The sequence below is a fragment of the Odocoileus virginianus genome, chromosome 27, assembly GCF_023699985.2.
Source record: "Odocoileus virginianus isolate 20LAN1187 ecotype Illinois chromosome 27, Ovbor_1.2, whole genome shotgun sequence".
In the NCBI taxonomy this organism is placed as follows: Eukaryota; Metazoa; Chordata; class Mammalia; order Artiodactyla; family Cervidae; genus Odocoileus; species Odocoileus virginianus.
The window spans coordinates 6,150,048-6,170,949 of NC_069700.1; the positions used below are offsets into that span (position 1 = coordinate 6,150,048).

Sequence of the window (20,902 nt, forward strand, 5' to 3'; positions counted from 1 at the left end):
TTCTGCGTGAAATTTTCTACTGGAACACTTAATGACTTTGAAAATGAACTGGTTTGCATTTTATCTCCAAAACTGGCTAGAAAGTATCTAGGAGGAAAAGCAGACCCCAATTTCTCCCCTACATACTCACTGCTGGTGTAATTAGACTTGACAGCTCACAGCTCACAAAGCTTCTTGGCAATCCTTATTATTTGCAATAATTACCAAGGTAACCTCATGGAATATTTGCTCTGAATTAAAATTCAGCACAGCACATCAAATCTCTGCCTTCTCAGGTCACTGGGTAGCTGGTCAGTCCCTCTCCTTTTCCTGAATTCTGTTAGGTCCAGAAGGTGCTGTGGTCATCTGGTCTTCCTCCTTGCAACAGTACTGCTGGGGCCACTCCTTGGGGTCCCCAGGGGTCTTTAATCCCTGGCCACTCTCCCTTCAATCTAGTCACAGCCACGTAGACCTTTTATATATGTCACTCACACCACATATTTACTTTTCCTTCAAATTTTATGTTAAAAAAAAATCTCTTGTAAAAACCAGTTTGATTACTTGTGTCCTTTACAAAACTAAACACTTGGCTTGCTTTTTGAAAGAATACTGTCTTTCCACCTGAATGTTTCTATTTTTATATTCTCCTTCTTTCTCTGCTTGTATAGCTTTTGGCCAAACATGTCAATTTTTATTTTATCTGTTTACTTGTTTGGCTTAGAGATCTAAAGAGACAGGAATTGTGTATGTGCTTTTTTTTTTTTTACTCACCAGTGCAAATTCTATTTGCAATTCAAGCTCAGTGCTTTTCAAAGTTAGGGAGTTTGGGATGGACATGTGCACCCTGCTATATTTAAAATGGATAACCAGCAAGGACCGACTGTGTAGCACAGAAAACTCTGCTCAATGTTATGTACCAGCTTGGATGGGAGGGGAGTTGGGGAGAATGGATACATGTCTATGTATGACTGAGTCCCTTCACTGCTCACCTGAAACCATCACAACAGTGTTAATTGGCTATATCCCAATATAAAGTAAAAAGTTTTTAAAAATTGCAACATATGGTACCAGAGGCAGAGAAGAGGTACATTCTAGAAACATGGTCCTGTGGTCCCTAGAAATGGACGTGGGAAGGGCAGATTTATTATCCACTCCTGAAGCTACCCAGAGCAGTGCAGTGTCATCTTGAGGGATGGGTCAGTTTGAGTTTAAAGCTAGGGTCAGTTTAAGCTGAGAACTAGAAGATGAAGTGTCGGGATGGAGGGTGATGAGCTTGTAAATCAAGATATGAGCTAAAATGAGTGCTCTCACTCCTGGGAAGCTGGAAAGATGGGAGGAGGGTTCAGAGAGAGTGAAGTTGGGCTGGTTTAGGGTAAATTTTGGTAAGTCAGGGAGTCTGACCCTGATTCCCTCTTATCTTTCATTTTACATCCTCTTGCTCTCATTTCTCAGAAAGATGCCAGTAGGAAAATCTGAACTGAATAGGAAATATGACTGGTGAAATAAAAATGCTGAAGAAGCTTAAATGAAACTGCAACCTACTACTCCTTTCAACAGTATAAGCAGGGAAATCTTGAATGAGGGCAGATATAAAACATTGGTTTCCAGAAAGTTGACTCCAAAACTTACAGTAAAATTAGGTGTTAACTTCCAAGATTGTTAAAAAGGAAATTGTTCAAGAAGAATGAGAGGCTAAAAAATATGGCTTAATTAACTATGAGAAATCCAATCTGAAGCCATTCTGATAAAAAAGGAAAAAGACTTTCGTATAATAAACCAGGAAGAAGTCTTACTGGAGTTGCTTGTAAAAAAATCTACATAAAAAATGGCAAGAGAGGAATATAACCAAGGATGAATGTAAAGATGGCTTTAGTCTGTCTGTGAAAAATATAATTCTGCCATAAAAGAAAAGAAAAGCTAGCTTCTGCAATGAGTTGAAACTTGCAAAAACACTCAAGCAGAGTAGTAAAAGGGTCTGTTAAAACCTGTGTTCTCAGTAAAGATAAGTAGTACCGCTCTGCTTTTGTGACTTTTAATAATATAAAAGACGAATAGAGAACATTTATCATCTAAAATAACTTGGTCTTATTAACAGCATATTTTCATTATTAATAATTTCATGCTTTAGAACAGCTTACATATGCAACTATTTTAAATAGTATTTGATGTTTTTAACACATTTTCATACACAAGAAAATTGAAACTTTGCATTCACTATCATTTCACTTAAGGCATTTTGTGTTTTACTTATATATAATTGGTTTAGCATCTCTGCAACCTGATATAAAACTTCTATAACAAATTTCATCCTGCATAAAGAAACAATTACAGTCAGTTCAAGTGAAAGAGGTTTTATCCTCGGATCTTTTTTTTTTTTTTCCTATTTTAGGTATCTACAAACCATGTTTTCTCCATTGCCCTCAGCATAGCTTGAATCCTAAATTTTCAGCAAGAACTGAGATTACATATGCTCAGTCTAGAAACCATACCTTCATGATGATTGCCTCATCCTTCCTTCTTTTTCAAACATCCATGTACACAGTCTTCTGTGTTTCAGGATATTTTTTTTCTTCTTGACTTTTCAAATTAAAATCTTTGCCATTGCTCTTTTCCTTGCTGGCTGCTTGAAGATCAGCCGTCATCATGAGCGACACAGTAACTATCCGGACTAGGAAGTTCATGACCAACCCACTGCTTCAGCGGAAACAAATGGTCATTGATGCTCTTCACCCTGGAAAGGCAACAGTACCTAAAACAGAAATTTGGGGAAAACTGGCCAAAATGTACAAGGCCACACCAGATGTCATCTTTGTATTTGGATTCAGAACCCATTTTGGTGGTGGCAAGACAACTGGCTTCGGCATGATTTACGATTCCTTGGATTAGGCAAAGAAGAATGAGCCCAAACATAGGCTTGCAAGACATGGCCTGGGTGAGAAGAAAAAGACCTCAGGAAAAGAGCGAAAGGAACGCAAGAACAGAATGAAGAAAGCCAGGGGGACTGCAAAGGCCAATGTTGGTGCTGGCAAAAAGAAGGAGTAAAGATTCTGCAGTGACTCTATCTGTGGTGCTTGTGCAGATTTTTCATGAAAGAATAAACTAAGACCTTTTACAAAGAATAAATAAATCAATAAAATCTTTGCTACTACTTGTTCTGATATTAAGTGTTTTTCCCTTGTCAGCATCCGGGGACAGAGCTCACATAAAACTATACTTCTATTTTTCTTTCCTTCTTTTTTACATTTAATCTTGATAATGTCTTGCTCTTTTTTTTTTTTTTCCCTATTTGGATCCTTGACTTCAGAAGAATTGACGTGGATCTGTGTATACCTCACTAATTAAACCTGTCCAATTGACATGCTTGTCTCAACTAAGCAGCCTCAGTCAAACGTTCATGTCAGCATCTTGAGATAAGTAACAGGTGATATTTTCTCATTTTATATTGGGAAAAGGCAGACAGAGACTAAATACTTTGAGTGAGGGGTTGTTTAATTATTTGGTACTAGTTCCTGATAAGTTCTATAAATTACATTTGGACCGTGATGTCATTGAGTTTCACTTTCTGAAGAATTGGGTGTTCTCATATTTTGGCATTCCAGCTAAATTTTAGATTGGGTCATTTTCCATCCTTAAATTCTCTTCTTTTCCAGTGTGTTCTTTATTCTTCCACTCTTACTGTAGAGGGTGGTGGCTATTCCAAAGGTGGCTGTTCTTTTCAGATTTAGGGTTCTTTGGAAGGGAAGGAAGTCTTTGAAAAATTACTGAGAATTTATTATTGATTTGTCCTTTCTAGATCACATCACTAGGGTTTTGAACCCATATCACCTTATCTTTAAGTAAGAAGAATAAAGTAAGTATAGATTTGATGAAAAGAAACTAACGAGTATATTAGGATTAAACTGTCCTAGGTGTTTTCCCGTCCTCCTTTGAAAGTAGGGGAAAAAAAAAATCCATGTTTTAACCTAGATAAATAGATAGATATTAACCAATCAAAGAGGAGCAGTGGGTGTTTGGTTAGAAATCTGCACTATGGGAACTATACTCTGTAGCCCCATTTTGTAGGATTCAAGTCACCATCAAGTGGCATAATGCTCCTTGGAAAGGGGAGAAGATGGGAGAGAATTGAGAAAAAGGAGGCGGCTCTTGCAGAGACCTGGTCATTAGTCCAAAAAGATAGTTTCTTCCAGATAATGTACAAAAATAGAATGGATGTTGGGGGAGAGAGAACAGCCAGAAAGGAACAATGCTGTAAAAGGCGTTATCTAGCAAATGTTAGCCCTCCCTGACTAGTCTTGAAACAACTTTGGAAGAAAGTCTTTAAACAAGCTTCTTTGCAGTTCCCCAAATCTTTTCCACTTTGTAGCAAGATAACATGCTTTACATGAACATTATCAATTTCAAGATTCTCTAACTAACGCTCCCTGTTTCCCTCACATCCCAGGAAAGAGGGCTGAGAACTGGGCCATAGGATTTATGCCTCCTCTTCTTCCTCCTTTTAAAGTGAGTCTTCACAAGGACCAGGAGAGCAGAATTGTGGCTGCCAGTGCAGCAAGGGTCTGGAGGATGGGCGGATGGAGAGTTTGGGATTAGCAAATGCAAACGGTCATATAGAGAACAGGAAAACAACAGTGTCCTACACTACAGCCCAAGGAACTATAGCCAACATCCTGTGATTAAGCCATAGTGGAAAAGAATATGAAAATTTATATGTATATTCATATGACTTCATCACCGTGCTATACAGCAGAAATTAGTACAATATTGGAAGTAACTATACTTCAACAAATTAAATAAGCTATAAGGATATATTGTACAGCACAGGATATATAGCTAATATTTTATCACTTTGAATGAAGTGTAGTCTATAAAAATGCGGAATCATTAGTTGTAGTGAAACTGAAAGTACAAGTCACTCAGTCGTGTCCAACTCTTTGCGACCGCATGGACCTTAGCCCACCAGGCTCCTCCATCCATGGGATTCTCCAGGCAAGAATACTGGAGTGCATTTCCCTTCTCCAAGGGATCTTCCTGACACAGAAATCAAATCCTGGTCTCCCGCATTGCGGCGGTTTCTCTACAGTCTGAGCCACCAAGCCCACATACCATGTTGTTTGCTTAATACTAATGTCATATTGTAAATCAACAATGACAAAAAAATAGTCTTCAACACTGCTTTCCCTGGAGTCTTACTATAGCCTGAAATTCAGCCAAAAGCAGACATCTCCTAAAAGCTCCCATTTTTTTCCATTTTTCTTTCCCCCATATTTCTCTACAATAAATCAACACAATATCATCACCCCACATTCTCTGCTTTTTTTTTTTTCATTTATTTTTATTAGTTGGAGGCTAATTACTTTACAATATTGTAGTGGTTTTTGCCATACATTGACATGAATCAGCCATGGATTTACAAGTGTTCCCCATCCCAATCCCCCCTCCCACCTCGCTCTCCACCCGATCCCTCTGGGTCTTCCCAGTGGACCAGCCCCGAGCACTTGTCTCATGCATCCAACCTGTACTGGTGATCTGTTTCACACTTGATAATATACATGTTTCGATGCTGTTCTCTCAGATCATCCCACCCTCGCCTTCTCCCATAGAGTCCAAAAGTCTGTTCTATACATCTGTGTCTCTTTTTCTGTCTTACATATAGGGTTATCGTTACCATCTTTCTAAATTCCACATATATGTGTTAGTATACTGTATTGGTGTTTATCTTTCTGGCTTATTTCATCTCTGCTCTTGTGAGTTGTATGTAGGAAAAAAATGTACTTCAAAGCCTTTTGACTTCTTTCACTGTCCTTAGTAAAAACTGTCAAAGAAAGACAATAATCAATAAATATTAAATAATATGAACAAATGAAAGGAATTAAAGAACCTCTTGATGCAAGTGAAAGAGGAGAGTGAAAAAGCTGATGTAAAATTCCACATTCAGAAAACAAAGATCATGGCATCCAGTCCCATCACCTCATGGCAAATAGATGGGGAAACAATGGAAACAGTGAGAGACTTTATTTTCTTGGGCTCTAAAATCACTGCAGAAGATGACTGCAGCCATGAATAAAAGACACTTGCTCCTTGGAAGAAAAACTATGACCAACCTAGACAGCATATTAAAGAGAAGAGACATTAACTTTGCCAACAAAGGTCTGTCTAGTCAAACTATGGTTTTTCCAGTGGTCATGTATGGATGTGAGAGTTGGCCTATAAAGAAAGCTGGGCACAGAAAATTTGATGCTTTTGAACTGTGGTGTTGGAGAAGACTCTTGAGAGTCCCTTGGACTGCAAGGAGATCCAACCAGTCCATCCTAAAGGAAATTAGCCCTGAATATTCATTGGAAGGACTGATGTTGAAGCTGAAGCTCCAATACTTAGGCCACTTGATGCAGAGAATTGACTCATTTGAAAATACCCTGAGTCTGGGAAAGATTGAGGACAGTAGGAGAAAGGGACGGCAGAGGCTAAGATGGTTGGATGGCATCACCGACTCGATGGACATGAGTTTGAGCGAGCTCTGGGAGTCAGTAATGGAAAGGGAAGCCTGGAGTGCTACAGTCCACGGGGGTCGCAGAGAGCTGGACATGACTGAGTGACTGAACTGAACTGAGCTGAACTGAACTGAATATGAGCAAAAAGTATATGGATGTTTTTTAAGCTTCACAGAAAAAAAGAATTTAAAGACATCAATTTCCAGGAAAATTATTCTTGTAACCAGTCCAAAAAGCTTTTTCTTTTTTTTTTTTTCCCCCATCAAAAGAACAAACTAAAGAAGTGGAAATGCCAAATCAAACAATCCCTTAGCATTAGATATATTCTGGAACTTGTGAAATTGAATTAGCATTTTAAAATGAATCCAAATGCCCCTTTAAATAAGTAACCCTCTCTTTCCCAATTTTTCCCCCTATGATGACAGTCAGTACACATGCAGTTTGCTGCATACTCATATTTAAGAAAACATATTATTGGAAGAGAAATTGTCTTCCATCAAAATCCTAGTTTAAAGAGGAAAACTTGAATTGCATGTTGGTGGGCAGCTGATGAGAATAATAAAAATAATCTTTATATTAAATCTTTTCTCATGAAAGGAAGGGGATGAAAAGAAATGCAGGCAGTCAGAGAACGTTTCTAAAACTCTTGGTGGCTCAGATGGTGAAGAATCTGCCTGCAATGCGGGAGACCCAGGATCCATCCTTGGCGTGGGAAGATTCCCTGGAGAAGGAAATGGCAACTCACTTCAGTATTCTTGCCTGGGAAATCTCATGGACAGAGGAGCCTGAAGAGCTATAGAACATGGGTTAACAAAGAGTTGGACACGACTGAATGGCTAATAAACACTATAGTGAAGACTTTGTCCTACTGCAAAGACTAAGTCCAAAAGAGGAGATTTGCAAAATGTGGGAATAATTTTAACTCATTCAATATTTTTCTAATACAAATAAAATCCAGACCTTCTAGTGGTGACATAGTCCATACACTGAACTGTCAAAATCAGCTGATTCACTAAGAAGAAGTTCTTCATGGTTTCTGTGGCTTTTCTTTTTTGTGCCCCGATATGCATCCTGAGGATGTCACAGTGTGAGCCCTGCAGACATTGAACATTATGCTGACGTGTCACTGATATATTAGAATTACCTGCATACATCACCAGGACGATCTTGCTCTCTTACATCTTCATCAATCGTTCCATCCAATGAAACTGTAAATCCCAAAACCAACCCATCTTGCTAACATTCTCTGCCCATTCTTAGACCCTTTGCCACAGCTCCTAATACCTCTTATCTCTGAAGATCTTTTTGCTATTCTTTAAAACATCCATTTAGCCTCTTTCACTCCATGATTAGCTCTTGAATTATTCCAGTGTCACCATATTCCTGCTTCCCTGATAGCTCTATTGGTCAAGAATCTGCCTGCAGTGTAAGAGACCCTGGTGACTGAACTGAACTGAACCTGGAACACACAAAGTGCTTAGAATAACTTTTTGGCACCCATGTGGACTTAATTATCATATGTGCATATGAAATTGAATACTAGAAACTTCCTGATTTCTGATTTCTAATATGAAAATGAGTTTCAAATGAATCATTTTCTTGCTACTTTCTTAGGGTAGCTTTATAAATTTCAGCAGGATACCAAGGGATTTTTATTACACAGAAGTTGATAACAAGGATGGACCTTTGGTTTATTTTTTTGCCATTTTATATGAGGTGCAAAAGAAACTTTTTTCAAATAGAGACATGGTTGACACATAAGATTGTGTAAGTTTAAGGGGTATGGTGTGTTGATTTGATACATTTCTATGTTGCAAATTATTACCACCGTTGTGTTAGCTAGCACCTTCATTACATCACATAATTACCATCCTATTTTTGTGGTGAAAACACTTGAGATCTATTCTGTTAGAAACTTTCAGCCATAGAACACAATATTGTTGACTATAATCACCAGGTCACACACTACATCCTCAGATCTTACTCATTTTCTAAGTTTATATCCTTTGACCAACATGACTTCCATTTCCCTCATCCACCTCACCTCCATCTCCTGAAAACCACCATTTTACAGGAAACTTATTTTTCTTTTTTACATTGAGCAGAATCCCCTATGCTATATAGTAGGTCCTTGTTGATTATCCATTTTAAATATAGCAGTGTCTACATGTCACTCCCAAATTCCCTAACCATCCCTTTCCCCCGTCCTTCCCACCTGGTAACCAGAAGTTCATTCTCTGGGCCTGTGACGCTGTTTCTGTTTTGTAGATATTACATTTCAAATACCTGTATTACAATATTATATTAGCTTCAGATGTACGGCATAGTGATTTGATATTCTTATGCATTACAAAATGATCACCATGATGAGTCCAATTACCATCTGTCAGCATACAAAGTCATTATCAAAGTTATTATTATCCATATTCCCTGTGCCATACATTAAATCCCCATGGTCTATTGATTCCACAAGTGGAAGTCTGTCCCTCTCAATCTCCCTCACCTATTACACTCAGCCCTCTCCTCCCTTCCCTCTGGCAACCACCAGCTTGGTCTCTGTATCCATGAGTCTGTTTTGGTTTTGTTATTTTTGTTGTTGTTTTTAAGATTTCACATGTAAGAAAAATCATATGGCATTTTCTTTATCTGTCTGACTTATTTCAAGGAGCATAATACCCTCTCATTTTAGCCATGTTTCCTTTTATGGCTGAGTAGTATTCCATTATATACACGTGGAAATGTGTATGTATATCTATACACCACACCTTTATGCATTCATCTACCATATCAATGGGCTCTTACGTTCTATGTTTTCAGATGCATAGGATGAAGCTCTCCGGAGCACCATCCTGTTTCCCGTGCTAAATACCACTAGATCTTGACAGAAGGAGAGGCTGTTTGTTCATGACTCCTGGAGGTTATAATATGTCACAGGGTAACGCCTGCAGTGCACAGTCTTTCAAAACAGTGCTATGCAAAGTAGGAACTTAAAACAGTCAACAATACATGACTGAACTGGTGGCCTGGACAGCTTCGACGAGCCCACACAAAACCAGCTCCCTACTCCTCGTGAGCTCTCCCAGCGACCTAAGGGCCGTTCTTTTTTTTGCTGAGCTCAATGCCATGTCTCACCCCAAATTTACTGGCTTGGCAAAGCTGCAAATTTTATTACGCAAAAGTTGAGAAAGAGCGAAGCTGAGGAGTGCTAAAAACAGTACCCTTCGCTACTATGTAGCATCTGTATTTGGGGAGCAGGGTGTTTTATTTATAGCTATCTATTAATACATTAGCAAAAGATACAGAAAGAAACACACACACAAAATAGCTTTATCAAATAGTTGTCAGTGTTCAAATGTAACGTTAAAAGCAAGAACAGCAACAGAAAACTATTCTATTGGGGGAGAAAAGCCATCTTGTTGACCTCTTCTCTCCCTTCCCTTCCCTTTCCTCTCTGAGCTGGATCGTGGCTGCAAAGAGCTGGGTTCTGGAGGGCTGGGTGTGAGCCTGGGGCCTGGGGCAGGGAGGTTGGATCTCCCTTTTATTACTTTGTCCAGTGACTTTACCCTTCTCCTCTCCTCCTCCCTCCCCTGCCAGACTTCACGGGGAGAAGCAGTGGCAGCATCCAGCTTGTAAAACTGGTTTGTTGGGGTTCTTCCCTCCCGCTCTTGCTTCTTGGCAAAATGTTTTGTTCGGCAGCTGCCCTGCAGATAGCTGCCTTCTCTGCACTTGGATGGGGCTCCCGCTTCCTCCTCCAGTAAGCAAGACGGGAGGACAGACACAGCCATTGCCCCAAGATGCACAAAGAAAAATGGAAACACAGACACAGACACAGACACAGACACAGACACAGACACACACACACACACACACACACGTCCATTCTTGTCCGTGTGCATCCCAGAAACTCCAGACTCAAAGAGATGGGGGCTGGATGGGTCTTGGAACCACGGGACCCTCCCAGATCTGAAACCCCGGGCATCGACTTGAACAGAAGGTCGGGGTGCTGGGAGGGGGGCAGAGGCTGCTGCCTCCATTTTGTATTTATAATTTAAATAATTCACTGAATGACACAGCTGAGGAGGGGAGGGCGGGCTGTGGGAAGGTGTGTGGGCAGGTGCATTCTGCTTCACTTTTCCACCTGATCGCTGGGCGCTGCTGGCACCTGCAGGGGCAACTTCACCAAAGTGGGGGTGGTTAAGAGATGGGCTTCTTTGCCAGAGGGTATTCCAGGCTGGACCCAGAGAGACTGGGAGGGGCTGGGCAGTAGTTTCTGGGGAGAACAGGTAGGTACTAACTGTGGCCTGTGTTTTGTTAAATTTTGCAGGAGGTTAAAAAAAAAAAAAAAGAATGGGGGTGGGACACATTTCCTGCCGAGACACATTGCCCAGGGCACCTCTGCCTCCTTGGGGGAAGCTTGGATCCTGTGAGTGGGACTCGGGTCTTCTCTGCACTTCTGGGTCCTGCTGGTGGGAGGAGATTTGGAAGATGCTGGCCAGAGCTGGCTCCCTGCCACGTGGCAGCCAGTCCGAGGGGAGCTGTGCCCTCCTTGGCCCCCAGGGCGGGGCAGAGGTCAGCACACAGAGGGGGAGGCAGAGGGCCCAGGCAGGGACCCCTGGGTGGAGGCCTCTCCTGGGGGGGGGGGAAGGGAGGGTTCCTGACTTTCCACCATCTTCAGCTCTTTGATGGCTGGTTTAGGGGACAGACCTCCTTATGGCTTTGATACTGCTCCTCACTGTCCCCCCAACTGTGACCTCCAAGGGGATCCAGGGAGACCAGTGTGCCCAGGTCCACAGCTTAGGTGAGGGGACAAAATTCTGTCCTTGTGATGCTAGAGTAAAGAGGAAGCAGAGAAGGCGGAGGAGGTGGCTCTGCGGAATTCTCCCGAGTATCAGAAATGAATGCAAGTTTGAATCTCCCCAAGGGTGGGTGTGTGGAGGTGGATTTAGAGTGACACACGATGAGGAAATGGAATAAACATCTATTTGATGGTGTCCCCAGGAGTAAGACACAGACATGTCTTTCTCTGGGGCAGGAAAGATGCTGTAAATTTGTCCCAGGGGCCTAACTCAGCCGCACGGAGGACTTTGAGGAAGCCAGGAAATCCTGGGCACCTCAGCTGTCTCACTTGAAAAATGAGGCTAATGGAAAAGGCCAAGTGTCTTGTCTTCATGTTTTGCTTTGCACGGGACAGCAGGTTGTCTCCTCCTCGGATAACTGCCCTGTGGGAACCTCGGGGGCTATGTCATGGTTGCAGAGACAGGAAATCGCTTTGGAAACATAAACACATTATTATTAAATGTGAGGCATTATCTGATCCCTTATTCAGTGAGGGCACTTCCTCCTTCCCAACACGACCCGCATGGCAGGTTCACCTAACCCTGTACGAGGACACCCCTTGGACACACAAGCAAAAGCCAAAGGAAAACAAAGACCCAGAAAACATGTCCCCATGTAGGGAGTATGTAGACTACTCCGAGGGGCAGGCTGCTTTCTGGGTCAGGCGTCAGCCCTTCCCTTCCTAAGCTCCCTCCTCAGGTGGCTGCCTTTCCTTCTGTTATTATTTGGAAGCAGAGGCTGTGCCTTTTTGTCCTGAAACTTCCGCCCCTGCAGCTCTCCGTCTCCCCCTGGCGTTCCTCTCTGCCTATTTCTTAAGATTGGTGCCCCACCCCCTCCAAGGTGGAGGGAATCGGGGAAGCGAAGAGGGTGGATACAAAAATAAAAAGTTCATGGGGGTTTCTAATCAGCAATCCTGAAAGGGTTGGGTATGTGCCTAAAAGGATTCTTTTAAAAAAAAAAAAAACAAAACAAACTTCCTTTCCTTGCCAATCCTTCTCCGATCTTTCCCACTGTGGACGCAAAGAACTCGAGCCCGGCAGACTCGAGGGGAGGGGGGTCAGAAGTCAGAGAAAAGTGTATGGATCTATCTGCCAAGATAAACTGACCCCGAGTCGGTGGGGAGGGGGGATGGAGGGAGAGAGTCCCCAGGTCTGATCAGCACTAAGGAATCAGAGAGACATAAAAGGCAAGTGAAGCGAACAATAATAATAATAAAAAAAATTCCCCCCGCACACAACAATACAATCTATTTAAACTGGAGCTCATACTTTTCATACCAATGGTATGACTTTGCTGGAGTCCCTCTCCTGATTCTTGAACTCCGGGGCTGGCAGCTTGCAAAGGGGAAGCAGACGGCTGCGCGCCGCACGGGCAGGTTTACCAAAGGTCTCTCTCTAATGGGTATTTTCTTTTTCTTAGCCCTGCCCCTGAATTGTCAGACGGCGTCTGCCTCTGAAGTTAGCAGTGATTTCCTCTAGAGCCCGGCCTTATCTCCGGCTGCACGTTGCCTGGTGGTGACTAATGACACAATAACATTGTCTGGGGGCTGGAATAAAATCGGAGCTGTTTACCCCCACTCTATAGGGGTTCAATATAAAAAGCCGGCCGAGAGCTGTCCAGGTCAGACGCGCTCCTGCCTCCGCACTGGGACCGGCGCCTCCAGGGTCCGCGCGCCGCCGCCGCCGCGTGCGCACTGGGACCGCTCGCTCTGCCTCTCTGCAGGGAAAAAACTTCTTTTTTTTCTCCCCGTTAAACAGCAATCAGGACGAAGTACCATTTTGAGATCCGGAGAACCCGAAGCGCTTGGAAAGAACTGAAGCTGATTTTTTTTTTCCTACGCTTTTTTTTTTTTCCCCTTCGAGTTTAGTTTGCAGGGGGAAAGATTTTGAACTCCTCCTTTAATCCGCCCCCCTCCCAGAATGGATTATTTCCCCATGATTTTCGCTCTGCTGTTTGTGGTTTTCCAAGGAGCTCCAGAAGCAGGTAGGCACGGCGACTTGTAAAATCCTTGAATGCTGCGGTCTTTTTTTTCCACCTTAATGCTTTTCTTGCTTCTGTTTCTCCCACTGAGTTTTATGACTGCCGCTCAGAGATCAAGTGCAGGGGAGTTAGTGCTCAGAGCTGCTGAAGTTTTCTAGGAGTGGGGGGAGGAATTCTCCATGGAAGACCATTGCTCCTGTAGCATTAAAGTGACATGATTATTATTGCCTAGTGTGTTTCTTGGTTTTGGAAAAATATGACTTAAAGACAAGATGTAATTTAGCTAAATGTGTGTTTGCAATCTTTCTGTTTATACAGGTAAAAGGACATATAGGTATTTATATCTTATTCAAATACTGTTTTAATAGTGTGTTAATGTGTAGAACATTCATGCTTTTCAACTTGAAGCCAAGGAATTTTATTCAAGTCATTCAAGCAGCGTATGCACACTAAAATCACCTGCAGAACAGTCTGGGGAAAAAAACCCTCCAGGCAGTTTCAGGGCGAAGCAGATGTTTTCTTTAAACTTTGTCATTATTGACTTTGGGTTTCTTTTGGCAGGTTTTTGGTGCTCACAGCAGTGTGAGCTCCATTTCCAGTGTTCTTCACCTGTCCTGGGAGGGGAGCTAGAATAAATCTTGGCTACCGAGGGATTTAGATGGTGTGTGAGCATCTGCCTGTTTCTCTCTTTCTAGGGTCAGTGCACTTTTTTTGTCTTTTCGTGACCCCGATTGAAGAGAAAAGGATGTCAAGGGAATGAAAATCCTGGAATGTGTCTGATCATTTGAAATGTACAAAATTGGGCAGATAAGCTGCAGGGCTAACTTGTCAGTAAGAGGAGGCAAGGCTGCCGTGAGGAAGGGGGAGCTGGTAGATCCCACGCACGCCCTCCTGCTCCCAGGAGTCAGAATCCAAAGCCCACAGAACCTTTATCTGGGTTCCGAGAGCGGCTGCTTGGTGCTCCCTTCAGTCTGGGTTTTGCCTGTTCAGCTGACTTCTCTCTTTCCAGTCACCTCCTCGAAGCTCTGGATTTCCACCTAAGTTCTGAAGGTGCCTCTCTTCTGAGCTACTCCCTGCCTTAACACAAGGTGGGAAGCGGTGGGCACTGAGTGGAGGGAAGTGGCTCTGAGTCTAGGGAAAGACAGTATGACTTACTTAGTTGCAGGTTGTTTTAGTCATCAGCCCATTTTAAGCCACAGTAGGCTGCACTCGGTTCCATGTAGAAACCAACCTAAATGTCTCATAAGCAGTGTTTCTAAGTATTTCCTTGAAGGCTGCGTCCTTCGTGGGGCTGATAAGTCCCTTTTTAGGTAGCTGTTTCCTCTGCGCTTGTTTAATCTCTCTGAAGGCAGATAAGCCAGTGGCAACACAGGTGAAGTCATGTTAAGGAGGGGAAAAAAAAATCATCCTCTCTCCTCTGTGTTCCTTGCTGGAGGCTGGTGGTGTGCTTCATCTGCTTTTACCTGCTCTGCTGGGTCTGGCATCCAAGCCGTGGCCCGTGTGCCTCCGGGCCTCGGAGCAGACACCTGCCTCCCTCTGACCTGCTGTCTCTCTCTCCCCAGCGGTCCTGGGCACCGAGCTCCGCGCGGGAGCAGAGAGCGGCGGGGAGAAGCTTGCTCCCGTCACACCCTGGAGGCCCCGCCGGTCCAAGCGCTGCTCCTGTTCTTCCCTGATGGATAAAGAGTGTGTCTACTTCTGCCACCTGGACATCATCTGGGTCAACACTCCAGAGTGAGTCTCTAGAGGGCATCCTTACTCTAGGCTTTCTCCCCTCTGGCTCCACGGGAGACCGGAGCCCAGTTTCTCTGGTTACTGTCTGGCGTGGTCTCTGAAGGTAGCACTGTTGAGCACAGGAAAGTGCCTCCGTGGGCAAAACGCCCCTCGAGGGTGTCACGCACCTTGGGGGTTGGGGGCAACATCTTTGTATCAGGCCTAGGGGTGAATGTTCTCTCATTCCCTGGGTTTAAAGAAGCTACTGCTGAGGTAATCTGTGGGTTAGTCCAACCTGTGCTTCTCATGGGAACATAGAGACTTAAGAGGCAGAAGTGATGACAGAGACTCACAGGCTGTCTCCTCAGTTTACTTTTGGAAAAAACTAAGACCCAGATTGTTGAAGTCATTTGCAAGGTTGAGTTTGTGCTGAGTGAGACCTGGAACTTGAGTGTCCCGACTCCTTTGTCCTTGCCCTTTGGAAAAGCCTATTTCAAGACAGCAGTAGGAACGCCTTGATCAGATATCTCTTCTGCCTCCAGAGAGAAGAAAGCAGTTTCTCCCCTTACTCCCTGCAAAGTAATCCATTCACCAGAAAGAGCTGTAAACAAAAACGCACTGATTGTACCCGCAGAGTCCCGTTACAGCGAGGATGACCCAAATCCAAACAAAATCAAGTCAGACCAAACAAAAACCATGGCAAGCCTAATATTTAGTAAGGTGATACTACCAAGGGGAGGACTTTACTCCTTGGGTGAGAATCATAATGAACACACTGGAAATTACTGGAGAGCCTTCCGGCAAAGAGTCCTTCTATAGCCACATGGTAATCACCAAAATCACTGGAGGTGTGCAGATATGGCGTGAACCGCTCTCCAGGTAGTGTGTCTCCTCCAGCCCCGCGGGGGGCCCCTTTTAGCATATCCGCGTATCACTTGAGTTGAAAATCGGTTTTCAAAATCTTGTGAATCATGGTTTTGCACAGAAGTCCCCTGCCTCCCAAGAGCTGTTAACTAAATAGAGAGAAAAGGAAGAAAATATGAAACAGATACCAAAGCAGAAATGTCATAGTTTTGGCCAAAAAACGAGGCTGCTGAGTCAAGAAGGAACTGAACTGTGTCCAGAGTTGACATGGAATGTCATTGACTTAGAGAAAGTGATTTTCTCCCGGTTGGGTCCACACCCTCAGGGCCATTGATGGGCACTGTTACCACCTTTGACTCTTTTAAGTTTCACTACCAAATGCTGCTCCCTCACTTCCCTGAGCCACTTCCCTCCATTCATGCTCTCCTTCTGTCTTAATGGAAGGAGGTTGCCCCCAAAGAATGCAGCCTTTGGAGAGGATTAATTATGCTCATATCTTTTGCTTCTCTCTTTCCATAATAGGCACATTGTTCCATATGGACTCGGAAGCCCTGCTAGGTCCAAGCGCTCCTTAAAGGACTTCTTTCCTACAAAGGCGACAGTCCACAGGAAGAGGTGCCAGTGTGCCAGTCAGACAGACAAGAAATGCTGGAATTTTTGCCAAGCAGGAAAAGAACTCAGGTGAGTAGAAACACCTTTGTTTTTGATCAGCTTTTTGGCCTCCTGACCTTCTTCCTCTTGTGATGCTGTCGTCTTGTTTTGAAGAAAGCAGCAGAGACATTGAGAGCAACCAAAGTTCCTATTGCTGAACTGTCCTTTCTATCTGTATTTTGACAGGGACCAAGACTCCATGGAGAAAGCCTGGAACAACCAAAAGAGAGGAAAAGATTGTTCTAAGCTCGGAGAGAAGTGTCTTCATCAGCAGCTCGTGGCCGGAAGGAAAACGAGAAGGTAAGAGACTCTTACGAACAGTTGGTCCCCTTCACCTATAAACAGTCTGCAGTCATTCTTACCTCTGTGGGAGAAAGGCTTAGAAGACGATATAAAGGGGAGGGAGGAAAGGGAGATCTTTGTGTTCTCTAGATTTAAAAGAGCCAAAGAATCCTTCTCAAAAGTTTTTTTGATGTAATGGAAACTAACAGAAAAATAGTAATAATTTCCAAGTCGGTTCAGAAACAGTGGTTTACATAATGCGGTCTGCTGCCCTTTAGCACACACACCACTCATCCAAACAAAATCTATCTAGGGACACCTCTGTCATTTGGTCACGTCTAGTTTTTGCACCTCTCAGTCAACATATTTACAGCTTTCCCTGAGAAATTAAGAATGATTTCAGGGAAAATTTATTTTTTTAAATCATGTATAATCAAATTCTTCAAAAACATAACAGTTATTCAAATGGCCAAAGGGAAAATAAAGTCATTAGGTAGGGTTGGTGAGAGTTAGAACATGTTGTTTCTCAGGTTTATTTATTCACTTTTTTAATAGGGAAATGCATTCAGTGGAGACCCAATGTCATTCTCAACAGCTTTCTTATTTTTTAATCAGTCATGAGCAGGGATCTGGATTAGTAATACCACAAGGTTGCTCTGAGTAATATCACAAGGGGCTCTATAGTGATAAACCTTCTACAACCTAAGCATCCTGAAATTCACAAGCTACGGGGAGGAATCCTGCTTTCAGATCTGTCCTATAGCGTATGATTCCCTCTAATGGTCAGAGGCATTTTTTCCTAGAAATCCAGTGGCAAGAAATTCTAGGATCCAAGTGTTCTGAGCACAGGCCAGGAGGTCATGAACGACTTCTGAGTTGTTTACCACTGTCTGGGGCCATGCTCAGCGCTTCCCACGTGACCTTCAAGTCTCCATGTTTATGAACTCAGGCCACTAGTGCTCCTCTGGGCTTCCCTGGTAGCTCAGCTGGTAAAGAATCCGCCTGCAATTCAGGAGACTGGGTTTCGATTCCTGGGTTGGGAAGTTCCCTTGGAGAAGGGACAGGCTCCCTACTCCAGTATTCTTGGCTTCCCTGGTGGCTCAGATGGTAGAGAATCCCCTGCAGTGTGGGAGACCTGAGTTCAAACCCTGGGTTGGGAAGATACCTTGGAGGAGGGCATGGCTACCCACTCCAATATTCTTGCCTGGAGAATCCCCATGGACAGAGGAGCCTAGAGGGCTGCAATCCATGGGGTTGCAGAGAGTCGGACACGACTGAGAGCAGCACAGTGCTTCTCCAGATGGCAAGATTATGTAAACCACCCTTTCTGAACTGACTTGGAAGTTGTTATTTTTTTTTATTAGTTTCCATTACATCAACTATTGAATCAATATTACTGTTCTTTCCACCCAAAGAAAATATTAAACCTGCAAAAATGATAGTTTTTAATTGCCATAAAACGTTTGCTTTGGGTCCTGCCTGTAGGCCTGCTCCTTTTGAATTCCTTTCCCCCTCAAAGCCCACTTCAATTCCTTATGTGATTGAGAATTTGAAACCTTTGCTGAGTAAGTGTCTCCATACAATCCCACCAAAGTTGGAACAGTGCTTGGAATAGGGCTAAGAAAGAAAAGAAAGTATCTCTAGTCCACCTTAAAATCGTGCTTTAAAATTTCTTTAATTCCCAGCCCCTGTAGATATGACCGCATCACCCCCTCTCCTTGCTCACCGAACCCTGCCTCACCCTAGGCATCAGAGGCAGTTTATTTTCATTTGAGGTTAGCAGAGAAGCACGCGGTCATGGTTGAGGGTGAAAGTTGAGGATCCAGATTTAGATTTGTTTGTGCCAGATTCTAATTTTAGATGTTTCTTTTGCCCAAGAATAATTTTTTCTAAAAAAAAAAAAAAATTATTTTCTCTTGTCTGGTTTTAATAGGTTGGAGGCCATCCGCAACAGCATCAAAACATCTTTTCGTGTTGCCAAGCTGAAAGCCCAGCTCTACAGAGATAAGACAGTGACCTACAACCGTGCTCACTGAGGGCGGGATTTGGGGGCCTATCTGAAGCTCCTCATCTACAGAGAGCCCTGGGCCTGACTCTGCGCTGCCCATGGGGCTGGGATCGAGGCAAACGCGTCCTGCCTGCTCAGACGATTTCTTGTTCCGGACTGGCAGGGGACCAGCACCCTGGATGCAAGCATTCCAGGAAAGGTTAAGGAGCGCCCCCAGTCAGTCTTCATTTGTCTCCATCTGAGCTGACTGTTTTCATCCGTCTCTCCTCCGTGGGGGTGACAACAGCCCCGCAAAGAAGGCAAAGAGACCCAGTGACCTGCAGACTGGGATTCCTCCTCTGGCCAGAGGCGGAGAGGAGATTCCACTTGTGGGCGGAGTTCCCAAGAGGGTCCAAAGGGACTGTCTGTGTCTCTCTCAGGCGCCTGGCACATTTCAGGGAGAAACTCCAAAGCCCCGAGAAGATTTTCTAAGGAATGCACAAATTGAAAACACTCGAAGGACAAACACTCGAGTTAAAAAAAAAAAAAAAAAAGACTTGTTTTTCTAATTCGTAAAATGCAAAACTGAAAGAAACTGTTACTACTGAAAATCAGAATCTGAGTTTCATGCATAGGAGACTACCTCATCTGTATTGCACTCTGACAAAGCATTTTCCACCTTTAATTATTGCCTCCCCAAACTCTTCCCCCCCCCAGAAAAAAACCCATCCTAAATCCTAGCCTTGTGGAAGTCTGTCTAATGCATCATAGTAGATATAACGTTTTCATGGTCGTCCACTAGCTCTGTTCCCTAAGGAAAAATGAAAAGATCAATTGAATCAGGACTTTCCCTTACTTACCTTGATTTTTGGAAACACAATGGTATAGGGTTGTTGTGGAGAGATATTGAAGGGTAAACATTGGTGATGCTTTAAAGCAGTAAAATTATTTTCCTTTATTGGCTCATGGAAGAGGTTGGATTACATTTTGATGTACTTATATTTTTATAGATATTTATATTCAAACAGTTTATTCCTTATATTTACCATGTTAAATATACGTTTGGGCAGGCCATATTGGTCTATGTATTTTTTTAAATGTATTTCTGAATGAAATTGAAAAAATGCTTTGTTTTGCCTGTCAAGGTAATGACCTTAGAAAATAAATATTTTTTTTCCCCTACTGTACTGATTCTAAATCATTTCTGAAATTTCTGAGGTGAGCCACAGTGGTAAGATTCAAAAAGTGGAATCATTAAAGATGGTTTCTTGGAAATGTGACAATCAGGAGAAAAAAGGATCTTAGCTAACGACAACAAGAATTTGATTTACATCTTAAAAGTTGCTTATAGATTGCATTTGTGAAGCTGCTCAGTCGTGTCCGACTCTTTGCGACCCCATGGACAATAGCCTACCAGGCTCCTCAGTCCATGGAATTTTCCAGGCAAGAGTACTGGGTTGCCGTTGCATTTAGCTAAACACAAAACAAAAATTCAGCTTTCACACCTCTGTCTTTTCCTGCATAGCCGCTCTCTGCTTCCTCGCACCTGCAGACTCTCCAGGGACTTCATCCATTAACTTGGCTTGGCCTGTTAGGATCCAACAGTTTAAGCTGATGGTGTGGTGAGAGGTGCTTTCTCCATGTTAATAAACTAAAGGAAGTGATGCCAAGGCCACCTCCCTGAAGGTACCTAATTACACGCATTCCACACCAGAGTCGCTTTGAGAAAATGGCCCGCTCAGAGCGAGTCAGGGCTCCCAGTGGCTTTTTTATTTGCTCAGATTAAGAAGTCTGTTTATTGAGGAACACCGAGTACTTCTGCTCTTTCCCGGTAGCCCAGCGCTGGACACACGCCCATGGAGGCAGAGATGCCAAATGCTGATTCCAGGCTGCTCCTGCTTCTCGCCCCCTCCCTCCTCTCCACTTTGCCTCGGCTGACCTGCCAACCCAGTGGGGAGAATAGCTCTGCACATGCTTGTTGTCCACAGAAGCCCATGAGAGCTTGATCCGCTTCTGAGAATCTTCACCGCTTTTCTCTAGCAGGGTCTGAAAGAACGCCCGTGTTGGTATTTGCTGTCTTAGTCGCTCAGTCGTGTCCAACTCTTTTGCAACCCCATAGACTGCA

At 43.4% G+C, this 20,902-nt stretch overlaps 1 protein-coding gene and 1 pseudogene across 2 annotated transcripts; both read left to right on the forward strand.

Moving 5' to 3' along the window:
- Positions 1-2,622: 2,622 nt before the first annotated feature.
- Positions 2,623-3,137, forward strand: LOC110142590 (small ribosomal subunit protein eS24 pseudogene; annotated as a pseudogene).
- A 9,633-nt stretch (positions 3,138-12,770) lies between these two features.
- EDN1 (endothelin 1) lies at positions 12,771-19,960 on the forward strand. 2 transcript variants are annotated; one of them, XM_020901874.2, is made up of 5 exons: positions 12,771-13,286; positions 14,846-15,014; positions 16,380-16,538; positions 16,695-16,808; positions 18,724-19,960. In XM_020901874.2, the coding sequence occupies exons 1-5, from the start codon at positions 13,223-13,225 to the stop codon at positions 18,824-18,826; spliced, it is 609 nt and encodes a 202-aa protein (XP_020757533.1). In that variant the 5' UTR covers positions 12,771-13,222; the 3' UTR covers positions 18,827-19,960. The 2 variants fall into 2 exon arrangements, with proteins under 2 accessions (XP_020757533.1, XP_070313141.1); XM_070457040.1 differs by lacking the exon at positions 12,771-13,286 and adding an exon at positions 15,628-15,872 and having other exon boundaries at positions 14,940-15,014.
- Positions 19,961-20,902: the final 942 nt, after the last annotated feature.